At 39.5% G+C, this 19,529-nt stretch overlaps 1 protein-coding gene across 4 annotated transcripts in view; it reads right to left on the minus strand.

The window, feature by feature from the left end:
• Positions 1–286: 286 nt before the first annotated feature.
• OPN3 (opsin 3) overlaps positions 287–19,529 on the minus strand; it is a 29,609-nt gene continuing 10,366 nt past the window's right edge. Inside the window, exons 2-6 of one of the 4 annotated variants that reach the window (XR_012632898.1) lie at positions 11,525–11,844; positions 10,177–10,428; positions 4,882–6,315; positions 1,864–3,020; positions 287–1,730 (exon numbers count right to left, since the gene is read on the minus strand). Coding sequence is in view for 1 of the 4 variants with exons in the window: in XM_074896844.1 (XP_074752945.1) it covers positions 6,052–6,315; positions 10,177–10,428; positions 11,525–11,844 (836 nt within the window). In the remaining 3 variants the exon portion in view is untranslated. Of the gene's footprint in view, positions 3,021–3,684; positions 6,316–10,176; positions 10,429–11,524; positions 11,845–19,529 lie in introns of those variants that run through there. The other 3 variants (XR_012632899.1, XR_012632897.1, XM_074896844.1) reach the window with 3 other exon arrangements.

Raw genomic sequence — 19,529 nt, forward strand, 5'->3', positions numbered from 1 at the left:
GGCTACCATCACCTCCTCACACTAGAAAAAACAGCAAGCATTGTTCTAGCATTTTTGAAAATAATGTCTTTCTACCCTACACCTTTTTTTTTCCCCCCTCTCCTGTTCTAACATCCCCTCATTTAGACACTTTCAGATAACTGAAAAACTGAAAACCATACATAGTTCTGATTTGTAAAGTTTTGTTGTTTTCTGATGGGTTCAAAGAAAACATTTATTTTACAACTATCTCTACAAAGCCACGAGTCATGATTAATAGAAGCCATCATATGAAATGGAGGTGTAGACTGGTATTGTGTGATGTACATAGATGCTGTACTAACACTGCGTATCCAGAATATCTTTTAAGTTCAGTGCTGAAAGATAGTTTGAAGTGGACAAAAATCCTCTTCTGTATTTCACCTCTAGGAGAATAATTAGAATTGATGTTCAACAACCCGTCAAGAGTACTTTAAGCTCTCCTCAGATCCAGCTAGCAGACATGTTACTGAAAGGGTGCTAAAATAAATGTGTATTTGGCATAAGGTAAGAAAATATTGCCCAACTGTGCAAGTGCCTCTTTCTGAAGACTTCAGCATGCCTTAGAAAAGAGTATTTGCAGATGAAATTTGCACAGACACCGTTCAAGATATCTGCCACGGCCCACCCCATGTACTCAATGCACACCTCTCACCAGAATAGCAAACCAAATGAAAGGCACAGTGTTGAGGGCATACTGATGCAAATCAATTAGATAAACAATGAAGACAATGGGATATGTGATGATTAAGAGTATTTTCTCATTTCTCCCTCAGATCCATCCATCATAGAAACAAAATACCATTTTAGCTACACCTGGAAGCTCCCTAGTATAATAGAAATTCAGATAATATAAATAAAGAAGAGGGTGGCAGCAGGCCTATTAAGTAAGGTTTAATAATTCTACACTATACCCTGGCCTCAGACTCAATCATCTATCTATAGACTGGTGAAAACTTGCATGGCTAACATAGTATGCATATACTTTATTCTCCCTCAGAGCAGACCTCAGGCTGCCTTCAGAAATAACAGATGGAATTTTACCTTCATTTGGAAAAAGTTTCAGCGAGGCAAAAAATGGATTTAGAAGCACTTTAATATGCTGCTCCAGCACCATGCCTACACAATCTATACAACCAGCCTCCTATCTGGCTGCGTTCTCCAGAACGTGCAGACACAAGTTCCTCAAATTATCACTGTGACAGGCCAGATTTCCTATTATTTACAGATATCTATTTCCCGTAATTTTCAAAGACAGAAGTATATGCAATATAAACAAAATATAATAGACGTAAAACAGCGAATCTTCCCATATGCAGAGGCAATGTGTAATGAAAACAGGTTTTAAGAAGGCCAGGCGCATTCTTCTGTCAACTAGCACCGGGCTGAGCAAACCACAAGAGGGAGCGCAAACACTGTTGAAAATGCAACGAAATGAGAGGCTGAAGAGCCAGGTCCAGGCAGCGTTTGATGCCAAGTCTGTTGCTAATAACCTGCATTCTAATTTGTACTGAAAATCGATTTAATTTCCTCTTCAGCTTTAATGCGTTACAAGTAATTCTTCAATACTAATCTGGTAAGGAGGGAGAGAGAGAAAGGCATTCATAACGTTCAGCTTGAGCTGGATAGATGAAATGCAGAGCCAGGCCAGAACAGCAGGCAAAGCAGCCTTGGGTGTCAGACAATTGGAACGAAGAGGGTGCAGCACTTGCCTGTGGCAGAAGAAAGGGAGGTCAGCTGTGCACCTCTCCCTCCGGCTTTTTATCCTGCTTTTGCTGCCACCGAGGGAGGGACTGGGGCATGTGCAAGTACCCGTCCAACTCAAAAGGGGCACCTACTACCAACCTTTAATAGCAGTAGGAATGGGCATCCCCACCCTCTGGAACTGTTCCAGCGTCACCCCCCTCCTCCTCTTTTCCTTAAGGAGAGGCAAAAATAAGGCTCCTTTACTGTGGTGAAATAGACTGAAAAAGAAATACCTGACAACAGTTATTTTCAAACTGAGATGTTTATATATGGATCAAATATGAGTTTGTGAAATCTGCCACCATCATAGTCAGATTTTTCTCATCTCTTACCTCTGAACATCATACAGTCAAATTCTATTCTTGAGCTGAAGGTTGTTTATATAAGCCAAGGATAAATGTATTCTTAAAGGCTGTTCTTTCTGGATGGCTTGGCACAATATAGTGCTTCGATACCCATTTCACTTAGTTGCTGCAGTACTATGAGCAAGAAACAGTATCAGGATACTGCTGTTATGCAAAGGACAGGAGCACAAAGAATAAAGCTTGTGAATACTGATCTCTTGACGTAATCATAGTGATAAAAGATAATGTCTTAGCAGTATAAGACTTGACTCTTCTGCATGAAGTCGGATACATTTAGCATAAATCTAGCTGCTTCTGGGAGTTGAAAAAAGGAGGAAGGTCACAAGGCTGTGGAGCAGATCTATACCACACATCCCATAGTTTCTTGCTTCCATGGGATTCAGGCCAGCAGCAGAAGCCCCTGCACTGGCATATCAGTGGACAAGCTTCAGGATTCATGCCTGCCTCAGAACACAGGGTGAGAGAGGATCCTTTCCCCAGCATGAAGGAGATGCAGAACTGCCTCCCAACAGAGTCTTGACGCACCAGCTGCTGGGAGGCAATGTAACCGAGGCTCCTGCATTTGAAGGTTACAAATGGCATTCTAGCTAAATCGTCATATGCATTTTTCCTGTAACGCTTTAAATTAATGAAACATCATTAAGAGAAATTAATTGTCTCTGAGGCTATCATGGTACTCACCACACCTGCCACTTCCCTTTGCATGACAGGATCATGAAAGTTCTTGCCAGCTAGTTTATTTTAAATGTTCATAATGTAACCTTCTCATCTCTTCTTATCCTTTTGCCCTTCACACTTTCTCTTCCTCCTCTTTCTTAGTCTGCATTTCTCTTACTTCAGGAACAGCTAATGGTCCAAATGTTAATGCTAACCATCTTCCTCTTCCATTCCCTGTAATGGGAGAGAAGGGTCCTGCGTAAGTCTCTGCATCCCCACTATAATAAACTAGCCAGTTGCAACACCCCCAGAACAGACCAAAAACAGGCTTGAAATTTAAAAAAAAAAAACAAACAAATCTGTAAATAACCTAGTGATACTCAAAGACTGTTACAACACTTAAATTCTGTAGCAGGGTGTGAATTGTGCATCAGTGATGCAGTTACCCACAGAAAATAGTTAAGCTTAAAAGATGAGCAAATAGGACTGCAGCATGCTAAATTTACATGGCTACACTTACAAAATCAGTCATATTATATGGTCTGTAAGAACAAGTTACCTCAAACAGTTGACAAAATTTATCATTTAAGGCCACCAATTTACACAAAGTAGCCAAAATAACAGATTTAGAACAATTTTTAGTGTTTAGTTTTCCTATATTGTTACATAATTGCTAGTGTGCTTTGTATTGTAGTGGTAAATATGTTGCACATCAATTATTAAAATATCATATCCTGTTATTGTTAATTACTGAAATTTTACATTCATAAATCTGAACAGTGGATAGTTCCTCCTTAGAGACACTATACTTGTCCTTTACAAAGGTCAACTGGAATTCTTAAATGCTATTGTTTTCTCAGGGCCTAATACCACCCTTAAAGCTGTATCCAACAAGTGACAATACCAAACCATCTCCCTCTCAATGGGGAAAAAAATATTTCACCAAGAACACATTGATATAAATAAGGTACATTTAATCACTCATTGAAGGCTCAATATACAGAAAACACTAAAACTGCCAAACATTTTGTTAAAAGGATGGAATCATTACATGGAATGGTAATGTACATCTTTCTCCTTTTGTAAATAATATATATGTGCATAGATCACTGGCTGAAAACAGTTCTTGACATTGCAATGAACATGCTTTAGTAAGTGCAGATCTTTGACACAGTAAGACAATTTATCTATGCATTTGTAGCAAAACAAAAGTAACAAATATGAAAGAAACAAAGATAAGTATTTATCATCTGTTTTTTCTCAGATTATATGATTTAATCTAGAAACCAGAGTGGTCTCTGGATGCATTTTTAAACATGACACAGAGCCAGTTTACCAGTGCTAAAGCTCTAAAGAGATGCACATATAAGGAACTTGCCTCTTCAAAAGCACAGTCATAAGCAAAGTCAGACACTTGTTCTGAGTTGAGGTCACTCCCTACTCCCAGGAACTAGCTGAAAGCTTCTATATTTAGACCCCGATTCTTTTTTTCTATTTATTTTTGAAGTTTAATTCTTGACTGCAGGACCAATGGCTACAGTGTCAACAGTTATATAGCATGTTCCCTTTATACTTCTCAGAAGATTTGTCCCCAGAGGAAGCAAGTAGTTTCTTAACTGCTTTTCTTAGAGCTTTCACAGAGACGGAAAAGCTGCATGTTGCAGATCCACACTGCCCATTTAGCAGACTGAGGCATAGAAATGACACCAGTACAATGGATGTGGTAGAGAAGCAGCCACCATAATTCAAAATTAGCCCTCTAACTTACCCAGTGTTGACGGGAAGCCATGTCTGGGGCAGAATCCTGTCACCACTTTGTATCAGCAACACTTATAAAGGTGAGGGGAAAAAAACTGAAAATCTCTATCTGTCCTGTTTACTAAGCTCCAGGTAAGACAATCATTACTCATGCTGCAACTTAGGCAAAAGTTACCCTGCTCTTCTCTAACTGTTACTTTCAGAATGCCAGAGCAGGTTCAGGATTAATATAGGATGATGCTCCTGCTCCATGCACAAAATTAATGGATGCAAGATAAAAGATGCTTAAAGCACACACTGTAACAACAACAAAATCCAATCCTCCCTTTTCACTGACCTTTTTCCATTGGTGCTTTGATTTGCATGATTTTCTTCACTATGTAGCTCAGAGGTCCTATGAGGTAGCACCATGTGAATGGCTTGCTGAGTACACAGGGACAGCTTTCTGGGGCTGCTGGTTTAACCATAACCCCAGACACCACTTTTCCCACCCTCAACACTGCAAAGCACCAATTCAGACCAACTAAGTACAGCCAACTTCAAACATTCCTCCTTCTTCCCTGATAACCACTGGGAATGCTGGCAGTTCAGGGATCACAGGATGACTGAAGCTGGAAGGAACCTCAGGAAATCTCTAGCCTGACTTGTTCAACTGCTTGGATGTTCTTGGGCTGAATTTGCCTTATACCCCATCCAAATCTCTCTTGTTTCAGTTCATGCTCGTTGTCTGTAGTCCTTCCACTATGAGTCACCCTGAAGAACCTAGCTCCATCATGTCGAAGACCTCTTGGTCTCTACTGGAGGGTTGCTATTAGGTTTCCCTGAAGAGGTTTCATCTCATTCTCCAAGTGCAGCTCCCCCAGCCTCTCCTCATAGGCCAAGTACTACAACCCCTGACAATCTTGGGGGACTCGCCTGATCTCACCCCAGTTTACAGATGTCTTTCTTGTATTGGAATCCCCAAACTGGATGTGGTCTAGTGAGGGCTGAGTCAAGGGCATAATCACTTCAGACTACTGGCTCTGATCCTGTCAGTACAGGCTGGGATGCTGAGGTCCTTCCTTGCTGCCAGGGCACACTGCAGGCTCATGCCCTGCTCACTAAGCAACAGAACTCTACATCCTTTTCCACAAAGCTGCATCCCAGGCAGCCAGGGCCCAGCCTCCTGTGCTGCAGCATCCTTCTCCCTTCCCAATTCATAACATTTCTGTCAGTGCATTCCTCCAGCCTGACGAAGTTCTCCTGAATGGCGAGCCTACAATATGCTTTAAGAAAATTCAGAGTAAAGACACCATCAGCAATTTTGGCACAGATGCAGAGATTTCAGTACTGTGACCAAAACTGAACTGCCTAAAGAGCTTCAGATGCAGAATCCCTTCAGTATTTCACAGCTTAAGAATGTGGTTTCCCTTGGCAGTCCGACCACCACTGCCACTGAAACTGGTCTCCAACCTGAACAGTCTACTGGCTGAAGTCCATCTCATTCTCACATCTCTTCAGCTCATCCCTACAATGGCTTTACTTGGATGACATCTACTTTTGTCCCATTGTGTTTACTGTCGTCATCTATTTGCTGAGTGTCATCATTGGTGATAATAAAAATGATAGAAGAAGAGCTGAAAGTCACTTTCTTCTTAGGCCTGTCCCCTCCTTTCTGAGACATAACTATTGGTCTTATTGGTTTGTCATTCCCTGTTGCTGGTATCTCTTTCACAGTCTTCTGGAATCTCATCAATCGAAAGCACAGGAGTTGCAAAAGACATCGTCGAAACTGCAAGAGAGAATAAATAGAATGAAGTTACAGCTTCCTAAGCATTCACTATCATGTACAATCCAGTGAAGATGGAAGTAGAGTAAATGACTCAAAATAACATATTTCTGCATATCACAGAATAGAATCATAGAATCTTTCAGGTTGGAAAAGACCCTTGGGATCGAGTCGAACCATCAGCCCTACACTACAAAGTTCTCCCCAACACCATATCCCCCAACATCTCATCTAAACGACCCTTAAACACATCCAGGGATGGTGACTCCACCCCCTCCCTGGGCAGCCTATTCTACTGCCTGACCACTCTTTCTGTGAAACATTTTTTCCTAATGTCCAGTCTGAACCTCCTCCTGTTGCAGTTTAAAGCCATTCCCCCTTGTTCTGTCACTAATCACCTGTGAGAAGAGACCAGCACCAACCTCTCTACAATGTCCTTTCAGATAGTTGTAGAGAGTGATGAGGTCTCCCCTCAGCCTTCTCTTCCTCAAACTAAACAGTCTCAGCTCCTTCAATCGCTCCTCACAGGATTTATTCTCCAGGCCCTTCTCCAGCTCTGTTGCCCTCCTCTGCATTCGCTCCAGCACCTCGAGATCTCTCTCGTATTGAGGTGCCCAAAACTGGACACAATACTCCAGGTGTGGCCTCACCAGTGCAGAGCACAGGGGGACTATCACCTCCTACTTCTGCTGGTCACACTATTTCTGATACAAGCCAGGATGCTGTTGGCTTTCTTGGCCACCCGGGCACACTGCTGGCTCGTGTTCAGATGCTTGTCAATTAGAACCCCCAGACCCTTCTCCTCCAGACAGCTCTCCAGCCACACCTCCCCAAGCCTGTAGCCATGCAGGGGGTTGTTGTGGCCCAAGTGCAGGACCTGGCACTTGGCCTTGTTGAAGCTCATCCCGTTAACGTTGGCCCACCAATCCAATCTATCCAAGTCTCTCTGTAGTACCTCCCTATCTTCATGCAGATTGACATTCCCGCTTAACTTGGTGTCATCTGTGAATTTACTGATAATACATTCTATGTCCTTATCAAGATATCTCCTTGTTCCAAGTTACCCTCAGTGCTGTAAGAAACATGGTAGCTTTTTTGGGGGGTACTTTTTTCTCTAGGTCAAAGAGCTGAACAGGATCACCTGGCCAGTAGAGGGCACTGAAATGCAATTTAATATTTTACCAGCGGCAAGATCTACAATCAACAGTCTGCAAAAACCAAGAAGACTAGGCTCCATAGGTATGGTTCCTATATTCAAAAATCATGCATTCGATCAAGCTGGGGAAGAATATTCTCAGAAACATTTCATGTGAGGACGCAGATGAAAGGAATGAGGGGAGGAAGGGGATACGAAGTGATGTTTTCTTCCTTTTAAGTAACTCCAGGGTCTGGAATTCTAACAAAAACACTGAATGTCATAGACGTAAAATGAAATTTTACACTTTCTGCTAAGTCTTTCAGCTAACTAGGAACCACTTATGACACAGGAAATCTGTTCTACCTTGTGACTAAATAATGCAAGGTATTCAGTGAAAGCTCACATCAGTGCACAGAATGATAGTTCCACTAGTAGTGCTGTTTTAAATGCTCCAATTATGGTCTCCACAAAGCAAAGCATTCAGTAGTTCCATGTCTGCACACAACTAAAGCTCAAACACGATCCTTTGGGGAAATCCTCTGGTTTTATGAAAAAAGTGAGCAGCTTACTCCTCCTTTAATAAACCATAACAAGACATGTCTGGAATGTATGAAGAGGACAAAAAAACCCAAACCAAAACAAAACAAAACCCCCACCACAAACAGAGTGGGAAGAGAAACAAGCCACCTTTTCTCTGAAAAGGGAGTAGGACACCTTTCTCAACAGCCTCCCATCTAGCTATTTTGAGGATTATTCTGTATTATCCTGCATGGCCAGTAACTTTGTTTTCCCAGCTATTACGCAAGAAGCTCTCTAACATGCCAGTTTGGAACAAGGTTTTGTTATAGGAATCCTACTGTGATGCAGGGGAGGCAACAGATCCTGTTGGGAAGGAGGACTTAGAAAATCACAAGATAACAGAGAAAAATAATCTGGTGCAAAAGAATGGTCATGTGGAGGCCTTGAAGATTTCAGAGATAAAGTGGTACCTTTGAGTAGCACAGAAGTGAGAGGCACAAGCATGTTAAAACAGATCAGATAGAAGAAGGATATTATAGAGAAGAAATGGTTTTAGGATTCCTTCTGGAAGCACAATAACTCAGAAGATAAGAAAAAATATTATCATTTTGGTCTTAATCTGGAATTAGAGGTGAGTGAGAATTACTTTATAACGCAACTCCAACAAGCATGTTCAGCTGATTCATTCTTATCCTGTCTATGACTTTACTGGCATTGTGCCTGGTACCAGTTTGATTTGTTTCTGGCTATCAGAAGCTATAAAATCTTTCTGATAAACTACTCAGTCCAGCATCTAGGTAGAGAGTCAGTGCCACTGTATTAAAAAAAATCACTCTGTTGAAAAAAAAAAAATTCTTTTGAATGTGATTGTTGTTAGCTCCCCATATCCAGGCCAGCTGTATTGTGCAGCTGTTTAACTTACATCGACCTGCTGTGAAGTGAGCTGTAGGGGATGAGAATCAAGATGCCACACTGGGGGCCTCCTGCCTTTGCTCGGGAACAGCATTTCAGCTCACCCTTCACCTCCCTCGGGCCTGGCCTGAGCTGCAGCGCCGCCTTTCCCTGGCTGCCTACCTGGCTGATCTCACAGACTGACTTGGCTGCCTTGTCTCTACAGACTGCTGGCTGGCTCACGCTGCTGCCTGGCAATTGCAAATCAGTGTAGGAAGTCACTGAAAAATTCCATCTCTATAATGAGCTAAAAGGTAATGAAAAACCAGGGAAATCCTTCTAGCAATCATTCTTGGTTTTTTAATCCTTTGCCAAGAGATTCTACTAAACTGCAGATAACTTCAACTCTATACAATCTTGGCTTCAGAAGTTTACAATGTGCATATTACACGTTCACTTAAGTGTTCTGGGTTACAGTGAAGCTATTTTAATGTCTAAATAATTCACCAGCACTGCTTAACTGCATTCAGTGGTTATCTTGAGAGTACTGATGATTTACAGAAAGATATATAGTCTTTTACTTTCCACATATTTGACATGTTGCTGATAACTCCAAATACTTCCATTCTCTGCTCTGTAAAGCACTGAAATGAGATAGTTACCACCATTAAATCAGCAGTCTACTTTTCGTAATGAAGACTACAAGCAGACAAAAATAAAAACCTGTTTTTCATTGATAAGTATTTATTCTTAACAGTATATGAACTGTCTCCAAAAAAAAAAAAAACATTTCACTGTCATCCACATGAGATTTTGGCTTTGAATACAATGAAACTCTGAGAAATGTTACTGGTGTAATATCTGAAACACTATGCCAAGTTGTTCAATCTTGTGTTGCCATAACTGAACAGTCAGAGGCAAGTTTTGTCTTCCTAAAAAACAGACACTAGATATTCTGAGTTTTCTCTGATGGAGCTCTGTTGAGGTAAGGGTATGATTCAGATGAGGTCTTCTAGTTGTAATCTATTTCATGGGTAAACTGACAAAACTAGACACTTAAATTTTGACACTCCTTCCCCTCTCTTTCATGTGAGTGCTCATGCCTGCATTCAGACATATAAAATCCAATTTCTGATAAGACAGTGCTTTAAGCACCATCAAGGATTTTAATTCTACGAGATCGTTACCATTTATCCCAGCTGTTCAAATGAAAAAAAAAAAATCATCTTTGTTTTACAGATTAAAGTAAATCAGAGCTAAACAACAGTGGCATTGGATACGAATTATTCAAGAAAGAAAATCTTTGATGTACCTACCTTTCTACTCATGAAGATATAGATGACTGGATTATAAGCAGTGCTTGACTTGGCAAAGAAAGATGGAATGATAGCTACTGTTGGAGTTACAAGGTTGCTGTAGCCATATGTTACCAGGAGGGAGACCACTGCATAGGGCATCCAACAAATAAGGAATGTAGAGATCATTAAGAAACACATTTTAGCCACCTTCTTTTCATATTTTAGAAGTTTAATCACTTGAACAGTCTGGAAATCTTCCACACAGCGAAGCTGTAGAAGAAAAGGATAAGTAAAACAGCTCTATATTTACTTGAAACTGAAGAGTTCTACATTTATTTATACATAACTAATCCATTAACTTAGTTTTAGGTACAGACACTATATACCTTATCTTATGAACCACAATTCTTCTGGAAGTTTGCATCGTGCTTCCCAGACTTTTATTGTGTATATAGAGTATAAAAATATAATCTGAGGAAAAACAGAATAGCAAATCTACTGAAAAACAACAAATCCAGCGATGTAACAAAACATGCTGCACTTATAATGGTAAGTATTTTGGAAGACTAATTTGCCCTCATCCACTGACATAAGCAAGTTCAGTTTACATTTAGTCACTCCTTGTCTGACTAGTTAAGACAATCCTGTAGATTTTCTTCTCCCTTAAGATTGCTCATGACACAAAATTCATAGATTTCTCCGCTCTGCCACATAGTTTGTTACTCTAAAATTACAAAATCTCTATTTAAAACAGGATACTAGGCAGCAGGTTCCTAGTATTATCCCCAGTATTATCTAAGTGAGTCATGTAAGGAAAAAAAGATGGGACATGTATGTGAGCATTCCCCATAACAGTTATCCGTTGTGCCAATACTGTTGACCACAGTTGAATGGGTCCAGACTAGTTACCCACAAAATATGAAACATTAACACTTTGTGACACTAAAGATCTGAACTGAATTAAAATGGGTTGCCTTAACACATAAAAGTGTTTTAACAGGGCTTAATCTCCACTTGAAAGAGTTTTATAGTTTTCTTCTCCAGAGTGGCAAGTAGAAGAGAATGTTCTTTTAATAAGGAGAACTGCTAACAGAGTTTTATTTTTTTCCTTTTTCAAGGGAAGATCTGATGCGGACTGGCGAGCATGAGCAGTTCCCCAACCTGCCTCCCAGTAAAACTACACAACAAATAGACCTTGGTAGCTCTAGGTTGGTTCTCCTCCAACCCTACATCCTTTCTAGTGGTGCCTGACATAGAACAAAAAGTGAGAGTGCAAATTTAGGCTCTGATCCAAGATTATTGTACAACATCAACATTTTTCACCGGAAAGATTACATTAAGAGAAGTCTTATTTGAATTAACTTACCATTCTTACTGCATACAGAATATGGCCATAGCAATAGGCCATGATCCCAACAGGTACTACTAGACAGCCAAGGAAAAAAAGGAGCACAAAGGAGGTGTCATTGGGGTCTTTTGACTTCCAGTCCACTGAGCACCCTAATCCATGAATTTCCAATGTGTATCTGTTCCAGCCCAAAAGAGGTGCTCCTGTCCAGGCTAATGAGTAGAGCCAGATGTATGTGATAGCACGCCAAGACCAAGTGAAGTCAATCACTTTTGCATGGACTACTCGAATGTAGCGTTCATAGGCAAGAACAGTGAGAGTCATAATTGAAACAATTCCTGTACGAAAAACAAAGAAAGTCAGTTACACCATTCACAAATAGTGCAAATTGGACTGAAGTCCTCTTGATAAATGTTTCCTTTAGTAGCAGGTTAACTCAGAATAAACTAGCTTATATCCTGAATCTAACACCAATAAGCTTTTTAGGTGACATGCCATTACTCACTAACTACTAACTCAGATAGTATCAGTAACTTCAGAACTACTCAGAGTAGGGTGCTGGCATCTGATCCATGAAGTACAATGGCTAGGAAGTAGGACGTGGGGAAAAAAGAAAAAAATCCAAACAACTAATACTTCTTCCTAAATGTTGCTTCATTAAGCAAGAGATCATGCTTCAGAGGGGTTTATTGTTGGCAATTGTTATGGGGTTTGTTTTAGGGTTTTGGTTTGTTTGTTGTTTGTTTGGGATTTTTTTGAAGAAAAAGCTGTTATATAGAAATGTTATAATCAGCAATAAAACGATCTCTTAGAAACCTACGGAATTCAGAGTTGAGACTGAAGTCAAAGAAAGCCTTAAACAACTGAAAACATAGATATGCACATCTGATGTGAACAAAATGAACAGAACTCCAAGTTCTTTAAAGATTTCCTGGAAATCTTTGCATACCAAAGAACAACCAGGAAAGTAGAGTGTTACATTGCTGAAGGAGTCCCATCTGGAAGATACTGGGTTACTTTGAGTGTCCTTTGCTACCTTGCTATTATCATAAAAATATCACAGTTTTCCTTTCAATTATTTGTGCACTCTCTTCCTTTTCTGTTTACCTCAATCCCACTACACAGTTATTAACATGTTATAACAGAAATCACCAATTTTCATCTCTCAACATTACCCTATCAAGACAATTTTATAATTTAATGAAATCAAGGCAATTCTGCCTCAATTAGAATATAAGGATTTCTGTTTCAATGGTCTGTGAAACTTGATGATCAAAAACCAAACTGCCTATCAGGCATGTGCCAGTCACCTGAAATCTGTCACGATTCAGTCATCAAGCTCATATACATAGACTCTTAGACGACATTTCAAATTATATTTCACAGCACTCTAAGGTTATGCAAATGTCTGTGTCCAAATTTGTGTACATTTTATTTAATATGAAGCACGAGTATTTTGTCACACATACACAGAGAATTTAATTTCTTCAAGTACATTCCTATTTGTCACAACATGCGTTTATATAGCTGTGAGAAGGTTGAACATGCAGATTTCACTGCCAAAGAGAGAATAACCATTATAACCCTCAGGAACTTCCAAAGGATATCACAGATATCTGATCTCACTTTGGAAAAAAGAATAAGCATTTAAGGAAGACAAATTAACAATAACACACTCAAGCACCAGCAACATGGATTTTAGGAAGGCAACTAACAAAATCTAGACTGACATGGCCTCTGTGTAAAGGCATTCAACAGCAAAACCAGTATACGATTAACAAAGTATCTCACAGTAGGATGTGCTTTAATATCTCTAAGAAAGTTACTTTATCCTGCAAGTATTAGAGAATCTCTTTTTAGAAGTGATTAGTTTAGAAAGCTTTCTAGATTAACAGGAAAGATTTCACAGTCTAAAGGAAAATGTGTCATATTCTTGTCATGGCTCTCTTTAAAATGATTTTTTTTTTTTAATACGTACATTTTTTGCCAGTGTTATCTTTAAACCTTCATCACAAAGAGAAGTAGATATTGCCGTGCATGCAGAAAGCAAGGCATACTACTTTCACAGTTAGTTATGTATAGTTCTGTGGGGTTTTTGTCTTTTATAAGTCATTGCTGTAGAATTTTGTTTTCATGGCTTGAAAGAGAAATTGCACTAGCAAATGTGGACTAGAGGGTTTCCAAAAGACTTAGGGTTTGTTTGGTTGTTGGTTGCGATTTTTTTAAGTGAAGTTAAAAGGAAGTCCTTCATGTCCTTTTTCAGGACCTAACATGCTGTTAGGATCTGAAGGCTCTTCAGTTGGCAGCTGGTCACGAGTGGTGTCCCCCAGGGCTCAGTTTTGGGGCCACTCCTGTTTAACATCTTTACTGATGATCTAGACGAGGGGATCGAGTGCACCCTCAGTCAGTTTGCAGATGACCCCAAGTTGGGCGGGAGTGTTGATCTGCTCGAGGGGAGGGAGGCTCTGCAGAGAGACCTGGACAGGCTGGAGCCATGGGCTGAGCCCAACTGGAGGAGTTTCAATAAGGCCAAATGCCGGGGGCTGCCCTCGGGCCACAACAACCCCCAGCAGCGCTACAGGCTTGGGCAGGAGTGGCTGGAGAGCTGCCAGTCAGAGAGGGACCTGGGGGGGTTGATTGACAGCCGGATGAACAGGAGCCAGCAGTGTGCCCAGGGGGCCAAGAAGGCCAATGGCATCCTGGCTTGTGTCAGCAATAGCGTGGCCAGCAGGGACAGGGAAGGGATCTTACCCCTGGACTCGGCACTGCTGAGGCCACACCTCGACTCCTGTGTCCAGTTTTGGGCCCCTCACTACAAAAAGGACATTGAATGACTCGAGCGTGTCCAGAGAAGGGCAACGCAGCTGGTGCAGGGTCTGGAGCACAGGTCGTACGGGGAGCGGCTGAGGGAACTGGGGGTGTTTAGTCTGGAGAAGAGGAGGCTGAGGGGAGACCTCATCGCCCTCTACAGCTACCTGAAAGGAGGTTGCAGAGAGCTGGGGATGAGCCTCTTTAACCAAGTAATAAGCAATAGGACAAGAGGGAATGGCCTCAAGTTGCACCAGGGAAGGTTTAGACTGGATATTAGGAAGCATTTCTTTCCAGAAGGGGTTGTTAGGTGTTGGAATGGGCTGCCCAGGGAGGTGGTGGAGTCCCCATCCCTGGAGGTGTTTAAGAGTTGGGTTGACGGAGTGCTGAGGGATATGGTGTAGCTGGGAACTGTCAGTGTTAGGTTAACAGCTGGTACTGGATGATCTTCAAGGTCCTTTCCAACCTAGCTGATTCTGTGATGCTAAAAATACTTTGAAGAATGTGGATCTAAGCAAGATCTTAATAGGAGTTAGAAAATAATTATAGAATTATATAGATACTATTCTACACTCATATGAGCTCAGGTAAATGCTTTGTATGATTAAATGTATTCTACTGCCTGGACACAAGGTAAGGCACGAAGTTCCCTCCATTTTTCTGTGCCCAAAGATTATGTATTACAAATTTTTACCTGATAATTATTAAAATCATCCACAGACATGTTTATGGAGAAAATTCACATCGCTCAATTGTAGGCTCAGTTTGCTCACATAGTACACTGAGACTTTGTCTATGATTAGTGCAGAGAAAGAGCAGGTCCTTGGGATGGCAAGTCAGAATTCCCAAATTAAATTCTTGCTCCTTACTACCTTCTTTCTCCCTACAATGGCATCCAATGACTAATTTCCCTGTGTACTCAATATTTCTCCATCAATTTTTATATACGAGTACTGAATTCTGGCCATGACAAAGTAATGAAATGCACACACACTTGGTGGAAAGTACAGGTGTTCAGAAGCAATAATTTACGGAGTACTTGACATTCTCAAGGAAGTCACTAGAAGCTCAATATCTCTAAAAATTGCTACTTACACAGAGATCTTAGAACAGTTTTAGATTAAACCCCTTTCAGTCTAAAACCACTGTTCTTCACAGGGATATTTCAGTTTTGTACCTGAACTTTAAAAGGTACATTGGTTAGCCTGTTGGGCAGTATGTACTGAAATGCAAATCCCTGTTCTTTTGGTATTCAAGAAGTGTCGGGTAGCATGCAGGCATGAAGCAAGAAATGTGGGTCACAGCGTATTACAGTAAATTCCTCTTTGATACAGGATCTCTACTGTAACAAGGTCATAGCTGTAAGAGTAGAAGGTGAAGCAGTTAACCATAAAAATAGATGTTGAAAATAAAATACATTTGCAGGATAAGACAAAATCTATGGAATTTTGTAAAAAAAAAAAAAAAAAAAAAAAAAAAAAAAAAAGGCCCCTTGTGTTCTGTGGAGCCATAGAGCCATAGTACCTGTTTATTTGTGGTAAGTGACATGCAGAAATACCTGTAAGAACAGGAATACCAAGATCTGTCCTAAGGAAATGAGTTTTAAAATGTGTATTAGAAAGTCCATGACTAGGGGAAAAACACATTAATTCTGGTGGAGAGTGCTGTAGGTAACAGTGTTTAAAAGTCATTTGAGTTTTGTCGTTCTTGTAACTTCTACATGACAAAGGAATTAATAAGAAAACAAAATTTCACTATGTTCAACGGGTAGAAGCTATCTTACGAGTATGCATCACATCTAAGTAAACATGTTATTAAATGGGCAGATGAGCACTTTTTAACTCTCTGATGAGGGATTACCAATAAACTACTTTTACTGAATGAGTGGAATTGAACTACAGGCAGCATCTCTCAGCATTTGGACATTGCTGAATACAACAGAAATAGCCAGAGGAATAATTTCTGGGTAGTGTCAGCAGCATTTCAGAAGCAATTTAACTCACAGGAATCTCTTTAAGATTGCACTGCTTTATTTGCTTTCCCTTTCTTTAATGTTACCAAAAAGAGTATTTTAAAAAAAAAAAAAAGTATATGAAATACTACTGTACTCCCACAGGATGCAAATAACTGTTAGAGTTGTTTGATTTGTCCATCTTTTTAATATAGAGAATCTACAGAGTAACTCTCAGACTTAAGTTAAAGACCTATTAGCCCAAAATAATCTAGTAGTTGGTCTTTTTCAGAACTGTTTCCATATACTTGACGTTAACATCTTTATTAGTGTACTGTGTGTTTTGGTGCCTTTTTTCAAAAAGAAATAAAGCTTGCACAAATCTCTACAAGATAAAGCTTGTTTTGATTTTACTGTGTAAGGTCTGTGTAATTTGAAGGTTAAGCCTGCAATTTCAAGGTTTCAAATGTTATTACTACAAGTTGTTTAAGCCCTCAAAATACAAGCAGCTGCAAAACTGTTATACCACAAACTGGGGAGCTCTTACTTTTGATAGAAATAATGACTGTAATTCATGGCAACAGTTTTCCAGCTTGTAAAAGTTTCAGCTATTTATTTTATTCCTAATTCTAAAGTATAAAAAAATTCTCAATAGGTAGAATCTTCAAAATTGTCAAAATTGCTTAGGAACTTATGTTCCACTAACATTCAGTGGAGAATAAGGTCCAGTTTTGCACTGGGGGCCAGAGGAGGTTCCTTGTTTTTAAGAGGACTCCAGTACAGGCAAGGGCATGACTAGAACAGAAAACAACTTGAATTTTCCCCATTATGCCTCTTTTCCATTCTGGATCAAAATGCAACCAAAGCAACATTTGATATTTCTAAGAAAAACTTAAGAGAAAGAAGAAGCACAGATTAGCTTGTGTAACTAGAATAGCCTCATGGAGAGACCATTAAAGTATGAACAAACTTTCATATCTGTGAATGATCTGCAGCAACAACTGGAAACCTTGTGTTATTTGAGTTTCTCAGCTACTGGGAATTTCATCTATTCTGTGTGCACGCTTTGTGGCAACAAATTCCATTATGAAACTGCAAAGCTATAACAGCAGAAAATGCCCAAGGGTCTCGTACAATTCTAAGCGAGAGCTGGAATATGCCTGACACCTCCACGTGTAACGATAAGAACTATTAACACTTGCAGTAGCAAAAAGCTTGAAAAAGTCTGTTCAAACTCAGTGTGCCACAGTGTGCCACAGTGTGAAACGTGCATTTTGACAATCTGCATTTTTTTTCAATATGCTAATAGTACTGTCAAGTTCCAACCAAATTTCTACACAAGACAAAAAAAAAAAAAAAAAATTAGTTACTTATTTGGACAATACCTGTACTTTCATTGCACTGATCCCAAAGGCGGAAAATATCTTCTCAAAGGAAGAAATTATAATTAAATGACAAGTGGGGAAGGGAGAATTTATACATTTTGGTGGGTGAAATTAATTCAGCTGGAGTTTAGCTCTGATGTCAAGGGATGGTTTCAAGCAGCATTTGTGATATATGCAACATCCTAGAGTACTGCTGGAACTTTACAGCTCTTGGTTCCGATTAACAAATGAAAGAATTGCATTTCCTTTTGAGATTATTTTATTTCTTTTTTCCCCCATGGTAATCTAGGATTCTATTAAATCTGCTATTAGCCTATTAATGCCAATATCAAGATAGCCAACAAATATGACATCTAAAGATGCATCTACAGAGTAATTGTTCAATCTACATATTATGTCATAGCTTTCATGAAGTACATCAGAGCTGTTCACAAGATCAATCCAGATGCACAGTTCAAAGGGTTCAGTAAGAAGCCATTCATTCTGAAGTCATCCCCAAATGGATTTAAGGGCTCATTTCTTAAAAGGCCTGCTTCTAATAAATTCCCACCCCAGCAGACTTATTTGCAGAGGTCTAGAAGTCTGTCTTTAATCAGACTTTCTATCTTTAAAGAAAATAGATTCTGAATCAGTAGCTATCAAATAAGCTTGCAAAGTACATGCTTATCAGTTTGCCCTTGAAGCCAAAGCTGTCATATCAAAATAATTTCTATAAAAGCTAATCCTCTAGATTGACATGTTTTGTTCTGCAGGGTAATAGCAGAAGTGTAAAAGTGGTTCCAGATACACAGTTAAAGCTTGAAACAAATATATAAAAATTAACCTTTGTATCATAGTTTTCTCAGATGCACTGCATATTTGCTTGTTGTCCAGATTTTTCCCAAAGAATGTCAATGAAGCTATAGAAAACGGCAAGTGAAGTTTATTATGCTTCACTGCAAAGAGTTCACGAGTGAATCCTGAAGTCTTCATTCAAGCAAAATTCATATTAAACATTAATGGAGCCTCTGTACATAAGGACTCCATCTATTATTCACTTTGGATTTTAACTCAAAGCTTTCAGAAATACTTCATTCTAAATATCTTCCTTTTCTATATGAGGCTCCACTTCATCATCTTTCAATCATCTTTCCCCTGTTAGTGATTTCTCCTTTTAAAACATTATCATAAAGCTTATCTTGCTTCCTAACAGGTCATTCTTTATGGCCAGTTCACAGTTCTGTATCTTTGCCCAATATTAACACTAAATGCTTATGTCTGGAAGGAGTGAGGGAATGGTTAGATGATCACAGATCTTAAATGCAGAATTTTGTACAAAACGATCAAAAGCATTTGTCATTTGTGATTCAGATAAACCTACTGATCTCAGTAAGACATCTATCTGAAACATGATGCATCTGGCGGATCTGATGGGCTAACTATGCTGGGCATCAAGGATTCTTTACTTTTTTGGGATCATTAAGCCTTTTTGGCAGAGCCTATACTTAAAAACAAGTAGGGATAACATACACATGTAGCCACCTTGATTTTCAAACACTATGCAAGTCTCCATAAAGATCATAATTTAATTTGGATGACAATCATATTTAAATTAGAGGAAAAGATCACCTTGCTTGCTATACCCTTCTTTTGTCGACTCATTGAACTTCTAGGCAAACGAGCAGTAGTATATGATATTAATTTATCTACTTCCAGTCATAGTTGCATATTCAGATCAAAAATTATAAAGAAACTTGAGAGTTTTTTTCTACTGTAAAAAATAATAAATTCACAATGCTAACCCGAGTTAGCTAATTCAGGTTAAAACAGAAGTAAAACCAAGGTTTTCATTTGTATTAGTAACTAGAATTCCACACCAACAGACAAGTGTTGAAGACAA

The sequence above is a fragment of the Athene noctua genome, chromosome 1 (assembly GCF_965140245.1).
Source record: "Athene noctua chromosome 1, bAthNoc1.hap1.1, whole genome shotgun sequence".
Classification (NCBI taxonomy): domain Eukaryota; kingdom Metazoa; phylum Chordata; class Aves; order Strigiformes; family Strigidae; genus Athene; species Athene noctua.